This window comes from Condylostylus longicornis, unplaced genomic scaffold, assembly GCF_029603195.1.
Source record: "Condylostylus longicornis isolate FDR11 unplaced genomic scaffold, ASM2960319v2 ptg000013l, whole genome shotgun sequence".
NCBI lineage: Eukaryota > Metazoa > Arthropoda > Insecta > Diptera > Dolichopodidae > Condylostylus > Condylostylus longicornis.
The window spans coordinates 4,410,300-4,432,983 of NW_026577982.1; the positions used below are offsets into that span (position 1 = coordinate 4,410,300).

Genomic DNA, 22,684 nt, shown 5'->3' on the forward strand with positions numbered 1-22,684 from the left:
GTATGTACATATGTATGTGTGCATTTTAATTCTATATTCTCTTAAATATTATTGAAATCTAAAAATATTGAAAATATTTTTTAACTTACATTTCGTATATTCATACGTGTAAAAGTGTGCACATACTTATATACAAACAAATACACAAAATATACATGTAAAATAATATTAAAATTCGTAAAGTTCGAATTGAAAAAATTATGTAGTCATCGCTAATACATTTATTAATATTTTATATACTTATATTATGTAGTACATAAAATTTTTATGCACATACAAACATACATTAACTATTACATTAAATTGTACTTGCATAAAATTTTCACATCAAACAAATTTGTTAATATAGGCACATAATTTTTACATATACATACATATATGTATGTATGTGCGTTGTTGTGGAAATATATCGAAATTTATAAAAGTAGAAAGTAGGAAATTTACGAAGATCAATTATAAATTTAAATTAACAATTTTGTAAAATTATTTTTAATATGTAGACCAAAATGTTATTAAATTAATTTATTAATTTTAAATCATTGACTCGTTTATTGTACTCGTATAATTTGCGATTTGGATTCTTAATTAACTATACACGTGTTACGTGTTTTATTATGCAAATATCTGAAAATATCAATAATGATGACATGATTTCGTACATTAGTCTTAACATTAAACCCTAATAGTGCTAATCATAAGAAAAATTATAAACTACGCAGTTAAAATGCTACTCATAAGACTTAAAAAACCTGTGTGTATTTTTTTTTTTATTTTTATCTGGCTTTTTTTTTTTTTTGAAATCGTTAAGTTTAGTTCTTTTATTATTTTTCATTTTTTTTTTTTATTTATAATCTTTCGTATATGTTTTCTTTATATCAAGTTTTTTTTTTTGTTTTCATTCTTGTTATTATTTACATTGTTGTTCTTTTTCACAACATATGATTTTTAGTATAAAACATTTTAAGTTTTTAAATGAAAACACTTAGCTAGTATTTTAGAAATTAAATTGAATGGAAAACTTTCTTAAGTATAATGTTAATCCTGTCTGTCATTTTTTATAAAATTTTGAAATTATTACACATACATATATACATATTTGCATGCATACATCCGCATACATATGTATAAGTGAAAGTTAAATTAACTATGTAAATCAACGTAGTAAATTCATTACATAGTTACTTAAATGCTTGCTTACATTATGTACATACATATTGTGTTTGTTGTGCCTGAATTTGATTTTTCAGAAAGTCACTTTCAAACAAGACGATGAAACTCCGTGAGAGAAGTCTTTAAAAGTAGATTGTCTTAATAGGTACGACGTATCCAATGAAGCTTAAATGGACAATTTATTTGACAACAACATTACATTTCAAGGATCTGTCAATATATGACAGATGACATTTACGCAGTCATAAATGCATTTATAACTGTAACTTTAGTGGAATAAGTCCTTTTAGTAGAATTTATTCCTTTTTGAAATGGCCGAATAATATATTTAGAAAAAACATGCTTGTATGTGTGAAAGTTCAGTTCCTATTTATTAATTTTTCTAGAATTTTCTCCTTTAAATTTCACCCTTTTTACTTCTCTAACCACCATAATTATATTATAAAATAAAATTTAAAAAATTTTCAAATTTAAAAACAAAAGACCAAAAAAAATTTAACAATCATACCAATTACTTAAGCAATTTTTGAATATTCTAGACTTTTTTTTTATTATACCTTATCGCTTGCACGTTCCCCACAATGCGATACTACCTCCCCCCTACACTAAATATACAAAACAAACATTGTTATTTTTATTAAAATACAAAAAAAAATGAAATATAAAAAAAATAAATTCGCCGGTACTTTTGTTTTTTTTTTGTTTTCGATGGCTTTTATTTATATACAATTTCAGTTTTTCTTATTTATTTTTCATACATACTTTAGTATGTATATGTATATATTGAGTTGTTGAATAGTAAATAGGTACATATAAAAATAAAACGAAAAAAATGACAAAATAAAAACAAAAACAATAATGAAAATTTAAAAACTCGTTTTTGGTATAAAAGGCGAATTCATCACCAGAGAAATTTTAGTTCCTTTGAGTTTTCAAAGTAATTTACAACGTTTGAATTATTTATTTTTTTTTAAATCAAGTTATATTTTGTATATAAAATTAATCAAACTAGAAATTTGAAAATTTATTATATTTAAACAAAGAAAATTTTCAGTTAAGAGAAAAAATAAAAAAAAAAATATTTTATAAAACATTTAAAAAGCAGTGCATTTATACATTGTGGTATTATACAAAAAAAAAAAAGACAAATTATAACTGTTATACAATTTTCAAATTATTATAAATACATAAAATAGTAGAAAACCATGTCAGAAGCCCAATACGATAAATACGAGCATTATAATTTTGATCACGATAAGCATATTTTCTCTAGTCACAGCGGTAAACAACGTTCAAAAAAAGAAGCTAGCACACATACAAATCATTTTGATCCAAGCGGACATTCTAGGAAAATCTTAACAAAATTAATGAATACCGATTCAAATAATAAAACAAAGAAGTGATTTTAATTCAAAAAAAAAATAAATTTTTAAAATTTAAGTTAACAATATTATATAAAAAAAAAATAAAATTTAATAATATTATAAATAAATGAACTCTTAAATATATAAGAAACTTGGACTGAATTGAATTTAATAAAAAAAATCAAAAAAAAAAAAATGATATAATAAAAAAAAATAAAAAAAAAATTAAAAAAAAAATATTTAATCTTTAATTAAATGAACTTTTTTTTTTATAAAAATTTCAAAATTTTGAAAAAACGAGGTTACTACATTCTTCGTTTGAGTGTTTTTACACCAAAAAAAACAAGCTGGTAGGTAACCAAGTTTTGTGATAATTAATTTTTTTTATTTAAATTTAATTTCTTCGTCTTACATTTTTATTTTTTCTTCGTTTTATCTTAAATGAGAAGAACATAATATAATTTTCCTAAATAGAAAAAAAAAATTCAAAACCCTTGAACAAGATTATAAAGAAGAACTTTTTATAAATCTAAAATAAAAGTAAAAATAATCATAATTAAAACAGCGTATCTCCGTTTACAACATTTACAACATTTTCAACGTAATTATTCAAAATATAATAATTAAAAAATTTTTTTATAGTCAAGCAACTGGTCTGCCATCATTATAATTTTGAAAATATTATTATATATTAATATAGCAGCACTGCCATTTTCCAGATCTTTATAATATATACAGCTAAAACCAGCTAAATAACAATATACAGTTCTTTTTTTTTTAAACAGTAATTATTATCGTCCATTATTTTATATGTTCGTATAATTAAAACATTTTTGACAACAATTTTTTTGTATTAAACAATTGAAATAATTAATAATAGTAATAAAATTTGATACTATACAAATTATACAATACTAAAATAAAAATTACAATAGCTGCAAATACATACATACATAATAATAAAATTGGAATTTGGAAATATTTAAACAATCAAGAATAATGGGTCTATCAAGAAGTTCTAGTGATAGCAGTAGAATATCATCACCATTACCAATTATAATGCCATCAACATCAACTGATTCAGATGTTGTAGAAGTTGTTGAATCATCAATTATTAATAATAATAATGATGAAAAATCAACATTATGGTTAGTTAGATGGCTATTAAATCCATCATTTTATTCAAGTTCATTATATTGGAAAATTCCAAATAGAAATGGTGATACTTGTACAAGCTAAAATTAAATTATTTCTATGTAATTATATGTATAGGAGGAGAAATTGATGAAAAATAATATTATTTTAATTATTATTATTGTATTTACATTAAAAATTTAATTTTATTATATGTAATAATATTATTTTTATATTACAAATTATAATACTATCATAATAATTATTGTATTATTATATTATTAATATTCATACAATATGGATTTTGATATGAAAAAAAATTTCATTTATGTCATTATAACTTCGATATACGTATATAGATTTTCGTTTTGGAAAATGTAAAAAAAAAGCATTGTATTTATTTTATTTTGAATTTTTTTGAAAGAAATTTTTTTAATTATTTAAATGTCATAAACATTATGTACTATATTTTTTTTTTTTGTATAAAAGTTAACAAAACATACGTAATTAAAATGTACTACAATTTTTATAAGCCCATGCATAGTAGTAAAATAATTTGCCAATTTAATATTTTTATCCAATTTTAATGATCAATAACAAATGAATTTAAAATAACAAAATTTTGAAAGTAAATAAATTAAAAAGCTAAATATTTTTTTTTCATTACCTTAACAATAAACCATTGGGCTTAATTTTTTTTTTTTGTTTTTATATTGACGAATTGTATTTTTTAAATAATCAATAATAAAATCAACAACAATATTGTAAAAAAAAAAATTAAGAAAGAGAAACGTAAACCTTTCAAAGGTTTAAGAAAAAAAAAATTTTTTTTTTTTTTTGTTTTTAATTATTTTTATTAATTTATTTTCATTTTCAAGAGAAAGTAATTCATAAATAAATATATTGTAATAATTAATTATTGTAAAAATTAATTTTACTTTATAATATATTTGTATATTCTTTTTACATTTATTATTATATTACTAATTAATTACCTTTATCTTTATTTTGAAAACAAAAAAACAAATTTCAATTATTAAATTTTAATTTTAGTTTTTATAATAACTATTATAATAATTTGAAATAATTAAGAAAAATCGATTAATTGAAAAGAAAAATACAAACAAAAAATAATTTTTTTAAAGATTAAATAAAAAAATATTGTTTATAAAATATTGAAATTTTTAGTGGTTTTAATTAAATTGACCTTTCAGCTATATACCAATTTATTCTAAAGATTGCATACAGACTTAGTTAATGTAAATGTTAGAGACCTTAACCGATATTGGAGGAATTCGGACTGATTCAGATGAGTATCGGAAAAGAATAGAAATAAAAATATCACAACTGTGCTAAGTGATCTAAGTTTACACTTCGGGGATCCGCTTCAACCTAGCCTATTCTATATATGTATGTAGATTATTTTTAAATTTGATTTACTTGAAATATGCCAAAAAAATAAATATGTTCACCAAAAATCAAAGGAAAAATTGATATGCAATTCAATAATTAAAATTGTATCCCAAAATAAATGTCTAATTTGTATTTTGGTAAAAGGGACAAGTCGATACATATCGTTCCTAACAGGACAACATTAATTCGAAATATATGGATTTTTCTTTTATATTAAAATATTAATTCTGGAATATATGTATATGGTATTATACTCACATAGTTTTTAATTGGTTATTCATTTAATTATATAAAAACTTTTATTCTATTCTTTAATTTAATACCAAAATCAAATCCTGTATATACTTTTCATATTTACACGAGTACATGTTTGGATGTACTACTTGTCCATATATAAATAAAATAAAATATAAATTCATAAAGTGATAAGTCACTAAAAAATAAAATTCACATGATGTGACTGAAATCAATGTGGAAAAATAACGTAATTTGACATCAACAAACAGAATTATAAGGCGTCATGCAGTCTATACGTTTTTATATTTATGAATTCTTAAATATCAGATGTATATACGTTTATATATAAATTGCTGCAAATAAATAATTATAAATAGAACAGAAAAATGTCTGCACACACACACACAAATACGCACATTTCCCATAAATGCATTTATATTTATACATATGTATGAATTTTGGGGCCAATTCCTTTTAGATACCAACAAAATTATGTATGAGATACTCTGCGATCATCTGATATATTTCTACAGTCGCAAGTCATATATGTACTATAAAAAGAGTATGTACTCTATGAAAATAATAAGTGGGTGGTAAATAATCGTCACTAAATCACCATGGCGTTTTAAGAAGAAGACACTTAGGTAACTTAAATAAAAAATTTCAAAATACTGTCAAAAATATGTCAAACATTTTTGTAAAAAGTAATGAACGTATTAAATGTGTGCATATTTTTTTTAATTTTTAATTCAATTCGATTTAATTAATTAAAAAAATTCATTATAATAATTTTAGGTACTTTTTAAACAATTTTTTTTGATTTTAAAAAACTAAAAAATTTTATGATCTATAAAATTGTAGGTATAAAAAAAATTGGACTTATAATTGGGGTCAATAAAGCCTGACGTTATTTTAGCATGTGTAAAATATTAATAAAAAAGAAGAAAAAGTAGAGAAAGCAGCATTTAAAAGAAAAATGTGACGACTTTTAATAGTAGGTAGCTATTTTGTATAATTAAATGAAACGAATTTAAATTATAATTAAGCAGAAAAAAAAAACCTTTTTAAAACTAAAAGCAGATTTCTTTTGATATATGCAAATAAAAAATTTTAATTAATTTTGCTTTAAATTAAATTTTGCGGTACATAATTTGTAATTTTCCCATTTAATGTGTACTTTATTGATTTTAGAGATGCTATTTCGAGGGAAATTGAACAGGGGCAAGGATTGAAAGTGAACAGAAACGTCTTTTAAGACGCCATATAAAGTTAGCTTAACGGATTTTCATTCATCTCATGATAAAATGTTTGAGCCCTAAAAGCAAAAAACTCCAAAGCTTTTAGGAACAAATGCTGGATGTAAAACTGGCCAATGAGGGATTTTCAAAAATCCAGAAAACGTTGCAAAAAATATACTGAAACGATTTTTCAGTTTCAGTATATTTCAATTTTCAACCATAGCGTATTTTAATTAATGATAACTGAACATTAAATTTTTTCAACAGTAACAGCAAAAATTGGTCTACACATAGGCAGGCCAGGTAGTTTGCTTTTGCCTACATTTATGCAAAGTAATGTGGCAAAAATATGCGTGTGTTAAATTTATTTTGCATACTTTTAGTATAAATAAATTGCGAAATCAGTGTAGTTCAGTATTGCACATTTTTATTATTAAAATATGGCGTTTGCTTTAATAAAATCTTAAATAAAAAACTTTTAATATGAATGTAAAATTATCATACATTTTGTTTAGAATTTAATCAACAGATTTTAACTACATAGATTCTAAACAAAATTTTGATGAATAATCCGAAGAAATATTGATTATTTATCAGTTTTGTTAAATTAAATTACTCTAAGTATAAATTTATGTTTTAAAATTTGGTTTACACATATTAAATAAGCGATTCGATCTCTTACAAGAAAATAATTTTTGAACATTAATTACAATTAACCAACTCATAATTGTACAAATTAAAAAAAAAATATGAAAGTAGACGCAACACATACTCAGAAACGAAGGTGGCTTAAACAATCTTATATTCTTAAATTTACTGTATATTTACAAACACATAAATACTTTACATTTAGCCTGTCTATCATGTATGAACAATTGAGTTTCCTTTCCTTCCTCTTCTGTAACACTTAATAATATATATATTTTTTTTTTATAAGGATCATGGCATCCTACAACTACAATATACTTTTTGACTCCAGCATTTACGCGCTTATTTTATGCAAATACCATAATACGCTACTAGCGCCACTTACTCGTTAAGCGGTAAAGTAGAAAAGAAAACCTACAAACGTCAAAACGTTATCAAATCGATATATACGCCACCACTTTAAAATAGGAAAATATTTGAAGCTTTTTAAGTATAGATGTGGTCTGGTTTTCTGAATCTGCCAAAAATTAAAATTAGTTCTACATTAAAAAAATTGAATACACAAATTTTATCAAAATATAACATGGAAAGTTACGCATTTCTATTTGTAACATAATGAAAAGTAACATGTAGTTTGATTAGTAAGATTACACGTTTCAAAAAATTAATGTTAACCAAATATATTAATAAAATTTCAACTTGCAACAATATTTAAAGCCTTTTTTACAAGTCGCAAAACAAAAATTCTTTAATGCAAATAGTGGATCGTTTATACTTTTTCTACTAGCTTCTACTATTAGATATGTAGACATGGTACCTGTATTTTCTTTAAGAAGGACGCTCAAAAAATAAAAATTTATTATTAGTATGTAAGTTAAAATTTTACCAATAATGTGTCAAAAGAAAAATACTGAAATTTAAAACAAAAAATTAGAAAATTTCTGACGTTTTGTATACAAATTACCAATTTAGCTACATTGCGTGTTATTATAGGTCGTAAGCAATATTATAGGTCATGATAAATTCTTATTTTGGTGAACACTATTATTCAATTTTCTAAGCAACAAATTCCCAAAATAAATTCAATTTAAACAAGATAAACAAAACATAATTATCTACAATGTACTATGAGCACCAAATATTCTTCAAGTGTTTAAAATTTAAACTAAATTCAAAACTGTATATCTCTTTCACACCAATTCTTAAACCGTAACTGCTGTCATTTGAAATGTCAAGTTTAACCTCATCATTTTATTCATCACGCATCATCACGGTATAAACTTAGAGCTAAACAGAAAAATAAAGTTAATATTTTTTTTTAATTTTAATAATACATACATATATAAAATTTATATACAATATAATCGTAAAAATTTTTTGGAATATTTTTATTAAATAAATAAACGCAGTAGTGATGTTAATAATATATATATTAAAAAAATTAGTTATACATAGTTGTTGAATTCAATTTTAAATGCTCAAAATCGGAATATTTATCCTTGGGAGAGAAAAAGGATTAAAACTAGTTTTAAGAAAAGGCAAAAAGAAGACAACAGAACAAAAACGCTAAAAATATTCTTAGCATTAAATGATTGCCTGCCTGCCTTCCTGCCGAAAAGAATTACAATAAAAATAAAAAGTACACAATTGTTTTTTGTACAGTGGACTTCCTTTGTTTTAAATTATGTAAAAATACAAAATTGTTATTGAGGTTTTTGAAAAAAGATTCCAAATTATATATATATATATACATATTACAAAAGTAAAATAACTATAAACAAAAAGCTTCAAAGAACAGTCAAGGTCTTAAAACAAAAAGACAACAAAAAAAAAAACAAAAAGTAAAGAAATAAATCAAACTTCTCGTTTCCCAACAAAAATTTTTAATAGAAATCTTTTTTTCCTCAATAATAATAATAATAAGCAGTCGGAGAAATGAATTTGAATAACGATATAAGCATCGGTTTTATTAATAATAATAGCAATAGCAGCAGCATTGGAAGCACAAATAGTAGTAGCTGTAATAGTAGTAGTTATTGTATTGAAAATAATAGCAATTCTGAAAACGTTATTCAAACAACTGTAAATAATGATAAAAAAAATTTTAATCATATCAATAATGTTATTGTTACTGGCGGAGGAATTATAAATTCAACAAATGGAATTATAAATTCACAACAGAATCTTATTAATTTTGGTAATTTAATGGGAAAAAATATTATAATAAATAATTCACAACAAAATGGTATATTTACATCATCAACAACAAATAATAATAATGGAAAAAATGAAAATCAAAATTTTAATTTACAACAAAAAGTCATCGATTCAACACAAAAGATGCCTCAGATAGTGTAAGTATAAAAATAAAACAAAAACAAAAATCATATATTAAATATTTATTCATTACTATTGTATTAGTATGTATGTTATTTAAATTGGAATATGGTATTAATTTATAAATACGGTTTTTTTATTATATACAACATATATTATGTACATATATGTATGTATATATAAATGGGTAGCTAGTATACCTACTTGGTTAAAGAATTAAATACCGTTTCATTTTTTACTTTCATGTTAAATTATTTAATGTTACCCCTGATCAATAAAATAAATTGCAGCATCCATTTTTATTGAGTAGGAAATTTTATTTTATTAGCCTTATCTAGTGAAAAAATAATTTGAAATTGAAATTGTATTGAAAATTCTATTTTTACCTGCAAAAAATGTCTTTATTTTTTTATATTCATACATACATATATACACTTATTTATATATATATATATATATATATATATATATATGTATTTACGGATTTCATGACAAAAAGTATATCAACAGGTAAAAAAAAATCGGTTTCGTTATTTTTCATTTTTATTGTTTCCTTGTTTTTTTTACATTCTTTTCTTAATTCTGGAAACCCACCGGCGTTCTGGACTAAATGAAAAGAAAAAATATAAAATTACAATAATAACAAAAATAATGTAAATGAAAGCGACAGCTGCTGCTGCGCATTATTGTATGACTTTAAAGTTATGATTATCGCAAAATTTTTGTTTATTAAAATTTTTAGTGTTTTAGATTGAATTATGGTCCCACATATGTGTATGTGGGTACTCTAGATATGCATACTAACATATATATATATATATATATATATATGAAGCCTACATTATGTATAGAAATGTAATGAATATGAATATTGTACATAATATTTTTTGTATTACAAATCCCGTATATTATTTGAGTGACTCTATTTTTTATTAGGGTGTAGATTGGTGTAGATAAATTTATTTAGAAAAATTCCGATTCTGACCCTACTCAAATGGTTTTTTTTTTCTTTTTTTTTTTATAACCATATTTATTTCTTATGAGAAATTAAAAATTACTTATAAGAAATTTTATATTTTTAATTAGTATTTGTGTTCATATAATTTCTATTTTATCGAATATTGATGTTAAATTATGCGATAAACACCATAATATTTCTATATACATAATATGTATATATGAAAGTACATATATATATGATATACATATAATTACTAATTGATATGTGTGCATGTTTACAATTATAAAACTTTATCTTGCAAATGTACGCGCTTTGTTTATTGCGTTGATCATAACTCTATATTATACAGGGAATATTATACAGAGATACTCAGGGTACGTCTACCCCGATTGTTAATTGTTATAAATTATATTTAACTCATATTATGTTTGCAATTTAAGTTAAATATTCAAAATAATATGAAATATGTATGGGTAAAATTTAATACCAATCAGCCAATTCCACTTATTTTGTTATTCACTTTAAGATAATAAATTAAAAATTTTGGATTTGGATAGATAAAAATTTGGATAAGTTAAAGAATAAGTCACCTACATAATTAATAAAATCTTATTGGAAAATCCAACAAATAAAAAATTTATTATTTGCAACTTGTGGCACATTTTTGATTAAATTGAAATCCTTCTTTAAATCTATTTTAAAATATGTAAAATTTTACATAGATAAAATCTTGCTTGTAACATTCAACTTAGTGTTTAAACAGGAATTGTAACCGTATACATAATTTAATAGAAAATTATTTTATAAAATTAATATTAACATCAACTTTTCATTTCACCTACTTTTAGCACTACACAACAACAACCAAAACCATTATCAGCCAATAACTTTAATTTTTTGATTAATGAAAATTCAAAAAATAATTATGAATTTTTAAGTATTCAGCCACCGCGTCCCTATAGAAGAAAATTTTCATGTGTTCATGAGAATAAAGTGGATTGTACACCAGAATGCGATCAAGATGCCGGTTTAAAAAGAGATAAAAAAAATGGTAAAATTAAATACAATCTAAGATTTTAAAATTAAATATTAATATAATTATTATGTATGTACCTATATTGTACACAAAATTATAAATATAAATGTTTAATGCTTCCCTATTTATAAATTTAATTGAATTTAATCTTCACGTTTAGAATATGCACGTCAACAAATGCGAAAATATCGTGAAAAGATTAAATCAGATCCAGTTCGTTATATGAAATATTTACAAACTGAACGTGAACGTAATGCTAAAAGAAAATTTCGGAAAATGGAAAAATTAATGAAAGAGGATGGTGTTACAAATCCTGAAGAAATTTTAAAATTAGAAAAACGTGAAAAAAATCGACAATATAGAGAAAAATGTAGAATGGGTTTACCATTTCCAAAATTTCGAACATCGACACAACAAAGACTGCTTAAAGCTTTAATACAAAAAGTTCAAAATGGTGATTACAGTAAGTTTAATTGAAATAATTTTCTTTCAAAAGATTTTTGAGACGATAATATTTAAATTCACAATTCAATATTTAATAGAACTTCCAGAAAATTATACATTACCTGATGTTATGTTACAACAATTACAAAATATTAAAACTGAAGAAACGTCTTGTAAAGAAGAAACATTAAGTGACACAGAAAATTTAATTGAACAAGATGATGGAATAACTGATTCAGAAGAAAATAGTCAAGATTTTATGGATTGTAGTGATGATGATTCAAGATCTGATGATGGTTTTGTAAGTTTTATATTTCAATTACATTTTCAAAAATTAAATTTAGAATGTAATTATCTTGTTATATACATACATATGTATATTTTTTCTGTACGTAAAAACTAATTGTAATATTTTTTTTTTATCAGATTTCTCCAACATACAATCGAATTTGTGCTGTGGTAAATTGTCCTTCACGATTTTGTAATGATGATGTCGAATATTTTCCGTAAGAAAATTTTTAATTTTTGTTTATAAAAGATGAAATTTTTTTTTATAAAAATTCTCATACCATTTTAGTCTACCATCAAAAAAATCTATACGCGATCTTTGGATAAGACAAATAAAAGTTAATTGTAAACAATGGGAAGTGAATCCAAATGCATTTATTTGTTCCTTACATTTTTCATCGACCTGGTTTGAATCAAGTAAATATACTGAAAGAGATTTTTTATTAAAAGCTGTACCAACAATATTTCCAAATGCAAGTGCCAGTCAATTTGATTTAGAAATACCAGAATTAGATGAAAAAGATTTTGAATCAATGAAATGTTCAAAAAATTTTTATAAATGGAGTAAAGATAAAATGAGAGAACAAGAAAATTTATTAAAACATCAGCATTCATTATTAGAAAATCAAAGTGAAATGAATTTTTTACAAAAATTAAAAATCTCAAAAATAATAAATGAAATCAACGAATTCAAATCAAAGTATTTATTCGCTGAAGATGTTAAAAAAGACTTAGACAATATTTTTGATCAAATACGTGGAATTTCTATGAATTTTCCAAATTGATTTTTTTTTTTTTAAATTTTTTATTACAAAGAATATAAAACATTTGATTGTATTAAAATTGTATTTTCTTTTTTTTCATTTTCAATAATTGATTATTATTGAAAATCAATCACTAATTTGATACCATAACAATAATAAGGCTTAATATTAAATTGTCAACTACAATTTTCATTTTTTCTTTTACAAATTTTTGAAACTTTCCATATATTTTTCGTTATTAATAATTAGTAATTATTAAAGAATTCAAACAAAAATTATTACGTATTATAAAATGTTAAGAACGCTTTTTTTTCTGTTGTATTATAAAAATATTAGTATATAGTAAAAACATATATTATATTATATTAAAAATATATGTAATTAATATTAGCTTTTTCGTTTTTTTTTATAGAGTTACTCGAAAAAATTTATAATTTTTTTTATTGTAAGTTATTAATATTTTTATACATTATAGACATAATAAATAAAAAAAATGGAATAATCGATAAATACAAAAAATATTTTCATATATGAATATTGCAATGTAAAAAATTTTATTCAGTTTTTATAAAGAAGAAAATCATTGAATGAATTAAGAAAAAAACTATGGAAAATAATAAAAAACGGAATGAAATATTAAAAACAAAAAAAAGGTAGTTTTGTTATTTTTCTTTGAATTTGAAGGCCGAAAATTTTGATATGACACCTGGCCAGTTAAGCGATATGAAATTATCCTGGGTCTTGTTACACCAACAATTTTTTACATTTTCCTTAATCAACTTATAAAAATTTTGAAAAATTTTCTGCTGTACTTACAGTCAAAATAGTAGTGTACCTTAATAATGAAAAAAGTACTTTTTTAAAATCTTAAAAAGTAAAAGTAAATGGGGTGCAATAGGACATTATAACTATAGGCAACTTTTTAAAACCAGTTTTAGTTGCAACTATCCACACACTAATATCCAAAAATAATACAATAACTTATAGAACTTACCAAAATTATAAATTAACTTTTGTTTATTGTTAGTTCTCGTCTGAAAATATTGAATTGTAATTTACAAACATGCATACGTATAAGTATTTTAATAGTTTTAAAGATTTTATTTAATTAATTTTTAAATCATTTGTTTTCTACACATTTCTTATTGGCTTAATAATTACAAATTCAAATTTAAAAGATTTCTTAATGTTCATAGCCATCTGGTAGAGCATTAACATGTGGATTATGGAAAAAGGATTTTTGTCCTTCGCCCCATGGGAAACGTTTGGTACGAATACGTAAATGATCATATTTTTTAAATTCTGGTCTTGGGTGACCATGTTCCTTTTGATGTTCCAAATATGTATTCAACATGCATAATCCTACAGATGGAAGGGCAACAAAGAAACTTAATCTTTTCCAGAGTTTGTAACCACCTAAAATTTTATATGAAGAATTTTTTAGTGAATAATTTATCAGTTTATAATTAGTAAAAATTTCTGATAAAATGTTGGATCATTAATTTTATATGTATGATTTTTCAACATACATATATTACAAAATTGAGCTAATTATAAGCAATTGAGGTCCTAAATTAATATCAGAACGTAAGCTCCATATACTAAAAAAAAACTTTTTTTTTAAATTAAATAAAATTGCGTGGCCATTATCTTTATCAGTTTCTTTAAATCAATGTATATAAGTATCTTCTAAAAAGTGTTTTCGAAAAAAAAAAAATTGAGAACCTTTTGCTATTACATAAGTTTCCAATAACCATTAAGTTTTTTGCTTACCAGCATGATCACCAGCTACGGCTGAAGGTCCGGCTGCAGAAGCTCTCAATGATGTAGAAATATTACGAAGTGTAACAGCTTGAAGTAAAGATGCCATAATTTTGGAGATTAAATTGCTGTTGAAAATTTTTCTGTCCACTTGGAATGGTATCGTATCGATGAACAACGACAGTACGAAAAATATTAAAATCAAAATAAATGTCACTCAAATGTCATAGAATGACTGATAATATGCTGTTTTCAATAATTTCAAACTTAACACATACAGCGCCACAAAACTTCCTGCGATTAATATTTTCAACAAAAGCAATATGGAAATGCCAGGTGTAAATATAATTTCGTGAGAAAAATTTCAAATTAATTTTGTTTGATTTTATAAGCTATAAGCTTTATGTACAAATTAAATTAAATGTAGAGCTTTTTAAGCTTTGCAGTTCTAACCTTAAGAATTGCATTTTCAAAAATACCCATTTTACCATTATTTCCGGGTACTGGCAGGCGTTATGTTGATATCAACGTCGAATGGAACTATGTAATGTCTGTTTTAAAACAAATAAACAAATCTACAAACTAGATTCATTTGAAAGGTATAGCATTATGTAGCTTTGACTAAAAGGCAAATTACGTTACAATCGTCAAAACTTATTTGTAAAGGCTTTGTCATTCTATTCCATTGAAAAGTAAACTTTCTGAAATAAATAAATCTGAATATTTAATTAAACAAAATTATGTCTTCTTTTACAACAAAACTTTTTATTAATTTTGTTAAATTTTTTAAACATATTAATAACACCATTTTGCCATTTATCTGATTTCGTTTCATTTGCCTTTTTTAGGACATAAAAATAACAAGCTTCCTGAATTAATCATACTCTCTGAAAATTTTTTAAAATTTAAATTGGATTCTTCAATTATTTACAATATCTGAACAAAATAGGTTAAAAGCCAAATTTTTTTATGAGGAATACTTGAATTAAAATCATTTTTTTATTTTTATCAATAATAATGGATCAAATATTAAACAGAACATTTACCAGACATTAATTTGATTTTAGTAACTAACATAGAATTTTTTTTTTCACATATAGGAGTTTTCTTTTTACAAAATTTTATTAATATGCTATAAATGTATAATAAAATTTAATTAATATTTAATTTTTAATTTGTATTCCAATTTCTATAAAGCTTAATTTTTATTTAGTATTTTTCTTAATTTTCTTTAAGTAGTTTTTGAGGGCTCGTTGGTGAAGATGATGGTGTATTCCTTGAGCTTGGTCTTTCAATGGTCATATTCTGTTGCGGGATTGTTGCATCCGTTGATATACCAAGCGATGAATATATTTCTTTGACAATGAACAAAATTGTATCCTCAGAATCCCTAATAATATCAAAAACTGTAATAGTCTTTTATTATTTAAATAATGATTAAAGAATTACCAATAACAAACATGACTTGTTAAAGCAAATAAATATTCATTAAAAAACTCTAAAGGTGCCTCCTGCAAAACGTAATCAATACGCTTTGTATCATTTAATTTTCCTATTGTCATATTTAACTCATTTAAATCTTCCAAAGACTGTAAATCTGAACTAGAAGATGATGCCGTTCGAATTGGTTGATCCATTTTTAATTGACTGTCTAAAACTTTATCAACTTCTTTTTCCATTTCTTGTTGATCTTCCACTTTATTTTTTGATGATAAGAAAAATACAGTTTCCATTGTACCCTTAAATATTTCTGCAATTCTTTGTTTAACTTCAGTACCAACACGTGTCATGGTTTCCTTTAATTCTAAATGCATTCGTTTACGTCCTTTATGATGCGGTATAAGTACTGGTCTAATTGAACTAAATTCTGGGTTAATTAATGCCTCAATACGATAAGCAATTGGATCATATGGATGAAAAATGTTATAAAATCCGGGACATGTAGGCAATTTGAAATCCATTCCCAATTTTGCAATACCTCGAATTGTTGTAAATAAGCCTAACATAAAAGGATTATTAATAAACATACTCTTAAAGTTTGTAAATATATTTTTTTTAATATACCAATAGGTGATCCCAAAGCAAAGAATTTTTTTGGTCCAAATAAAAGTTGTGGGTAATCTATTTTAGGCTGACCAGCTCCACTTGAACCAAAAGTATAATTTACCTGCTGGGAATGTGCCGGATTTGGAATCTTTTGTGTTTCTAAATATTGATCTAACGTTTCCTATTTATAAAAATTGATGAGTAAAATTTATTGCATTTAAAAAAGTTGTATTAGAAAAATTACCGAATTTGTTTCATTATCTTCAACTGGCTTTTGATTGCATAATATATCAAATAAAATTAATGAACCTAAACTGTGGCCAGCTAGTGATACTTGTCCACTAAAATTCGTATTTCGCTGACAGAATTTCAAATAAACTCTATTCATACAATTAGCTACTGTGTTAATGATGTATTGACAAAATATGGGGCTGGTGTAAAACAGAGCATCAACTACAGTATCGTTATTAAAATTACGTAATTTTGGAATAGATTCTAAAGTTATAGCTTTTAGTTGCTCGTCTATTCCACTTTCAGCTGAATGTAATTCATGATGCCATGACACGGGCAATACTTCAATTCGTCCAACATCACCATTATCTACTGAATTTTTATAATGTGCTTGAACAAGTTGATATGCGATACTTCGAAATTCTTCAACTACAAGTTGTGTATAAAACATAAGTAGTTTGCTGTACAAATATTGTTAATTTATAAATTGATTTTCTTACCAACTTCTTCTACTGATCTAAACTTCAAATCACATGACGACCCAATACCATGTACCATAAATAACAAATGATCTACTTTATCGGTCTCTCCAGCTTCTATCACAAAATCATCTAAATCTCTTTTTACTACTCGGGGTTTAATTGTAGCTTGCTGTACACAAACAGAAAAAAAAACAAATAATTTTTAAAAATTATTACAAATTTTATAAACTTACAGTAGCTCCACCCCATGCATCACTTGTTTGTGATTGTAAAAAATGTACTAAAACTGTAGGAGCATGAAACACTACAGTTTCACCGTTACCTAAAGCGACTTTTTTACGCCATTCTCCAGAATTAGAGGCTTCTCTATATTCAGATTCTAAAAAGTCTGCTATTTGTTCTTCATAAGGTACATATTTAGAATCAACTGATTTAAAGAACCACGAACAACGTCTTACTTCCGTTGGTCCACCTCTCCAATAAATTGGTTCACGTGTTCTTTCATTGATATTAACATCATATCTACCACCCTCCACTTGTACAATGTTATTGCCTACAAAATTAAATTTTAATTATACAAAAACCTTTATAAATTTAATATAATGCAAATATAGGCATACCTTTTTTGAGAAAACTTTCTTCTAATGCATCTGAATCTTTATGTGTAAATGGTATCCAAAATTGTTTATTCTGTTCAATTTTTTTATAAAACCAATGCTTTTTCGCTGGTGTATAAACCTGAATCATTTATATAAATTAAAATTGGAAACATGATTTTATTTGTTTTATAAAAATTATTCAATCTTTTCATTTTATCTATTTGTGAGCTTCACTTACCACATTACATGGAACAACTGCATTTGTTGCATTTGAAGTAGACATTTTGTTGTATTCTAAAATTAGTTCTTCTGGTATTTCATTCTGAAATAAATTTAATAGTTATAATATTTTGAAAATAAGATTCATAAGATTTGGAAAAATTAAGTATACAGGTTTAGTTAGATGTTAAGAAAGATTATTGAAATTTTAAGGGTGTTTAAAAACTGTAATATGGTAAGAATTAATTATATTGGAGATATTCGAATATAAAAATTCTGGGATTTTGGTGAACCATATATGAATAATAAATTAAAATTACAACCGAATCAGAGGCAAGATTATTGCATGTTATAATAATAAATAAAAATGATTATAACTTACCAAATAAGGATCATTTAAATTGTTGGTAAACCCAATATTTTGTTGACTTAGATTTTGTGAAGAGTTATTAATATAATCACTTGAAAATTCTGAACAAGCTGATGAAGGTGGCTCAACAATATTTGATAGTGGTGTTGCACTTCTATTATCACTATATTTACCAGGTGTTAAATTGAAATCAGAATTGCTAAATTGCTTAGATTTTATTCCACCACAACCGTATAAATTTTTAAAATTTAATTCGTTCACAGAATTATTATTTAAATTCTGCGGTGGTGGATTATTGAAAAAATTTTGAAGTTTCTGTTCTTCTTCGTTTAATAATTGCCCGGTAGCTGCAGTTGTATTTGTTGATTGATTTATTTGTGCAGATGAATTATTGTTATTGTTAAATTGATCAAAGAAAGAAATGCTAGAAACTGATTCCAGTTGTTGTTGTTGTTGACTTTGTTGTTTCTGATTATTAAAAAATATTTCGTCTTGATTTTTTTGATTACTCAAAATTTGTTGTTGTTTTTGTTGATCGAAAAAATTTAAAAATGAATTTTGTTCTTGCTGACCCTTTATGGGAGAAATTTTTTGTGAAACATTCAAATTTAAATTTTTGTCAACAGATGTAATGTCACTGATCGCTTGCTGTTGTTTAATTTCAGTATCAGATTTAATAGATGGTGTTGTGTGAGATTGAGGCAATTGAAAATTCTGTTGTACAGGAGCAGAAATTGAATTCGAATTAAAAAAATCGGTTAATTTTGGGGTAGATGATGTTGAAGGAGGCCCTTGTATAAAAGTTTGTTGTATAGCACTATTTTGAATATTAGTTTGATTTTGCTGATTATATTGAATTTCTTGAACTTTTTCTGTTTCTAATTTATGTACTTCTTCTAAGTCTTTTTTCGGTTGCTGCTGTCCAAAATAATTTGCTAAATTTGTTTGTTTAAATTGTTGATTATTTTCGTCCTGATTGCTTTCCTTTAACTCAGGTGGAATTGCTGTTTGTGCTTTAGGTTGCTGGACCTCAGTTAAAAATTCTCCAACACAACTTGATGTTCCTTGAGGAAGCGTTTCCTTAGTTATTTTCAAAATTTTAACCTTTTCGCTAGATGTTTCAGGATCAGATGCTTCAATATTTATATTATTGTTAATTGGTGGTGGCAAATATTTAAATACTGGGCCTTCAGGAGGTAAAACTGAGGAAAAATCAAATTGATCAGGAAATTCTTCTTCTGGTTCAATCGTTCCTTCTATAATATGCGAATGGTCTGTGTTTTCTTGTTGAGGTATTTCATTAAGTCCTTCTTGAGCTGCGTCAATTACTTGTTGAGCCCACTGATGGCTTGGAACCGGATTATAGAAAGCTGCTATTGATGCACCAGGTCCAATATCAGGTTGGTTGTTAACAAAAGGTAATGGTGCTGGAGGCCTGAATTCTATTGGAGGTGGACAATTATTTTCACTATCTGCTATTAATTTTGGCTTTAAAGAGGGAGGTAAATATCGAAATTTTGTGTTTTCGTCTGGAAGTAAAGTTGAAAAATTAAACTTTTCAGGAAATGGTTCTGAAGAGCCTAAACTTGGTGCTTCTTGCGGTTGGATTGTGTTAAGTATAGAAGTTTCAGTAATGGTTGGATTAGCTTCTTTTATTAATTTTTGAGCCCACTCATCAGATGTAACTGGTTTAAAATAATCAACTGTAGAAGCGTTTTCTGGAACTACCGCTTGAAGTGTTGTATTAACTGTTGATTGTGAAGTTTGGCTCAGGGACAAATTTATTTGATCTGCTTGCGGTTGCAACGAAGTTCCTAATATTTGTGGATTTTGTTCGCCTGGTGTGAAGAAATTAGTTGGTACTACAGGATGTGATTTTGTTGAATCTCTTCTAAAAGGATTTGCTGATTTTGAATGACCAGTTTTGGCAGGTGGTAAAATGGGTGGTGGTGCTACGCTTAATGCTGACTGTTTTTCTTGAATACTGAGCTCAGCGGTCTTTTTTAGCAATGTTTGTTGATCACACGATTTTTCTTCAACTGAAAGGCTATTAAATTGTTTTAGATTATTATTGTCACTTGATCTTATAAATGGGGAATGTGAAGCAGATGATAATGGTGATAAATTGAATGTATTCACTTCTAATTGGCTTTGTTGAGTTGCTAACTGTTGAGGAGCAGAATCAAACAAACCGGGTTGAACAGGAGAGTAAATATTATTCTCAGTTATGTTACTAGTTTTTATTTGAGAATTGAGTGGTTTAAATATATTAGTTGTAATTTCTACTGATTTTGCTACAGTTTCCTGTTTCGGATTATCAAAAACAGATAATGAAGTATTTGGTTCTTGTGCTTTAAAGAAGTCAACGTTTGTTATCGGTCTTTCGCTGGTTGGTTCTTCAATGGGTTGAAAAAATTTACTAGATTGTGGGATTTGTTGTATTTTTGAAACCACAGACTCTTTTTGTTCTTCCTCAATCAGATTTGTAGCGTTTACCGGGATATCGGTAAATTGTTTGTCAAGTAAATGCCCTGGTTTTTGTTGATCTTGTTTAAAAGAAGAAAAGGAGGGCGTCTCTTTTATTGGATTAAATACCTGATTTGGTTGTTGTATATTTTGAAAGGAATAACTTTGAAAACTTTCCGGTGCAGGAATTGGGGGTATGTTTTCGGTGATTTGCGGTCCTTGTGAAATATTATTAAAATTTTCTGGTAATGGTAAATTGGGTACGGTGAATTGTTGCTGTGGCAATTGAGTAGTGAAAGAGGCGTTCACGCCGGATGAACTTGTATTTTCGAACGGACTTTTATACAAGCGAGTTCCTTTTTGTAAACGAAATGAACTGGTATTACTTGCTGTTGGAGGTTTCGTGGGTGGTGGAATAATTGTGTTTATATCTTCTTTTATTGAAGAATTTGAAATAGAAGATTGTATAGGCTCAAAACCAATTTGATGACCAACAATTGGATTGAAAACTTGTGTAGCATTTATTCCACTATTGTTTGAAGAAACTGGTGGTATTATAAATCCTTGGTTAAACTGAGGCTCTTGAATATTTGATTTATTTTGCAGGTCTTGTGTCGTTGAAGGAACGGATTGGTTTAAATCATTTGCAACAGTAGATTTTACAAGACCCGATAAATTTTGTATAACTCCTGAGACTCCCGAAAACAAACCACCAACAGTTGACTTATCACTTTTTGGTGATGCTTGAGTTTGCTGTTGGTACGGATCTGATGTATAATTTCCAAGTGTCAGATTTGATTGAGACGAAGAATCAGTATCGTTTAAAAATGAATTTAAGGGTTGTGCTGTTTGAAATTTTTGTGTTGTATTTGATGTCTCAGATGGGAATGTAGGTAAATTAAAATCTGTACTTGATTGAGAATTATTATCGGTATCTGTTATTGTATGATTCACTGATAGACCTGGTATTTGTGCGTAAATTTTCTTTTTTGAAGACAATCTATATGTATTTCCACCAGCAGTTAATGGTGGTGGTAAAATTGGAGTTTTTTGTTGAATTGTATCGATTGGAGGTGGCGTATAAAGTTTTGGTGGCTCAGATGTTGCTACTGAGCTATAATTTTGAGATTGTTTTAAATATTGATTGTTGAAACCAACACTGCAAAAAGAATTTAATAGAATTTAACTACATATTTCAATCATGAAAGGAAAAATAAAAACAAAATTTAATAGAAAAAAAAGAATAGTTTAGTAAAATATTTTACAAAGAAAAATATTATTTACAGTAATAAATGAAGAGTGTGATTTGAATGTTAAGAGATTGGTTAGTTTTAAAAGATGGCAATACTTTAGTTTGTAAATAATGACTAGGATTTTTTAAAATATTTATTTATATTAAGAATAAATTAAGAATAAATACAAAAAATAAATTTTTAATATTTAGCGCTTTGTTCTTATGCACATTTGACCAAATTT

At 25.1% G+C, this 22,684-nt stretch overlaps 4 protein-coding genes across 4 annotated transcripts in view; 2 read left to right on the forward strand and 2 right to left on the reverse strand.

Annotated features, from left to right (window-relative positions):
• Positions 1 to 2,097: 2,097 nt before the first annotated feature.
• Positions 2,098 to 2,618, forward strand: LOC129605292 (nuclear protein 1). Its single transcript, XM_055514957.1, has one exon. The coding sequence runs from the start codon at positions 2,376 to 2,378 to the stop codon at positions 2,571 to 2,573; it is 198 nt and encodes a 65-aa protein (XP_055370932.1). The 5' UTR covers positions 2,098 to 2,375; the 3' UTR covers positions 2,574 to 2,618.
• A 5,860-nt stretch (positions 2,619 to 8,478) lies between these two features.
• LOC129605465 (general transcriptional corepressor trfA-like) lies at positions 8,479 to 13,295 on the forward strand. Its single transcript, XM_055515248.1, has 6 exons — positions 8,479 to 9,558; positions 11,351 to 11,553; positions 11,699 to 12,001; positions 12,081 to 12,283; positions 12,409 to 12,488; positions 12,560 to 13,295. The coding sequence occupies exons 1-6, from the start codon at positions 9,140 to 9,142 to the stop codon at positions 13,053 to 13,055; spliced, it is 1,704 nt and encodes a 567-aa protein (XP_055371223.1). The 5' UTR covers positions 8,479 to 9,139; the 3' UTR covers positions 13,056 to 13,295.
• An 811-nt stretch (positions 13,296 to 14,106) lies between these two features.
• Positions 14,107 to 14,994, reverse strand: LOC129605542 (cytochrome c oxidase subunit 6A2, mitochondrial). The gene is made up of 2 exons (XM_055515370.1): positions 14,808 to 14,994; positions 14,107 to 14,450 (listed from the first exon to the last, which is right to left on the reverse strand). The coding sequence occupies exons 1-2, from the start codon at positions 14,902 to 14,904 to the stop codon at positions 14,218 to 14,220; spliced, it is 330 nt and encodes a 109-aa protein (XP_055371345.1). The 5' UTR covers positions 14,905 to 14,994; the 3' UTR covers positions 14,107 to 14,217.
• A 546-nt stretch (positions 14,995 to 15,540) lies between these two features.
• The window catches only part of LOC129605616 (uncharacterized), a 101,843-nt gene continuing 94,699 nt past the window's right edge, over positions 15,541 to 22,684 (reverse strand). The window contains exons 3-11 of the mRNA XM_055515484.1: positions 18,755 to 22,367; positions 18,392 to 18,475; positions 18,175 to 18,292; positions 17,788 to 18,107; positions 17,573 to 17,723; positions 17,086 to 17,501; positions 16,860 to 17,022; positions 16,245 to 16,794; positions 15,541 to 16,185 (exon numbers count right to left, since the gene is read on the reverse strand). Of these exons, the coding sequence (XP_055371459.1) occupies positions 16,017 to 16,185; positions 16,245 to 16,794; positions 16,860 to 17,022; positions 17,086 to 17,501; positions 17,573 to 17,723; positions 17,788 to 18,107; positions 18,175 to 18,292; positions 18,392 to 18,475; positions 18,755 to 22,367 (5,584 nt within the window). The 3' untranslated portion in view covers positions 15,541 to 16,016. The remainder of the gene's footprint in view (positions 16,186 to 16,244; positions 16,795 to 16,859; positions 17,023 to 17,085; positions 17,502 to 17,572; positions 17,724 to 17,787; positions 18,108 to 18,174; positions 18,293 to 18,391; positions 18,476 to 18,754; positions 22,368 to 22,684) is intronic.

Bases quoted from the DNA above. Each gene is read 5' to 3' on its own strand.
- LOC129605292 (XM_055514957.1), top strand. From the start codon at position 2,376: ATGTCAGAAGCCCAATACGATAAATACGAGCATTATAATTTTGATCAC.
- LOC129605465 (XM_055515248.1), top strand. From the start codon at position 9,140: ATGAATTTGAATAACGATATAAGCATCGGTTTTATTAATAATAATAGC. The intron at 9,559-11,350 runs GTAAGTATAAAA...ACCTACTTTTAG, and splicing joins CAAAAGATGCCTCAGATAGT to CACTACACAACAACAACCAA. The intron at 12,002-12,080 runs GTAAGTTTAATT...AATATTTAATAG, and splicing joins AGTTCAAAATGGTGATTACA to AACTTCCAGAAAATTATACA.
- LOC129605542 (XM_055515370.1), bottom strand. From the start codon at position 14,904: ATGGCATCTTTACTTCAAGCTGTTACACTTCGTAATATTTCTACATCA. The intron at 14,451-14,807 runs GTAAGCAAAAAA...ATAAAATTTTAG, and splicing joins CGTAGCTGGTGATCATGCTG to GTGGTTACAAACTCTGGAAA.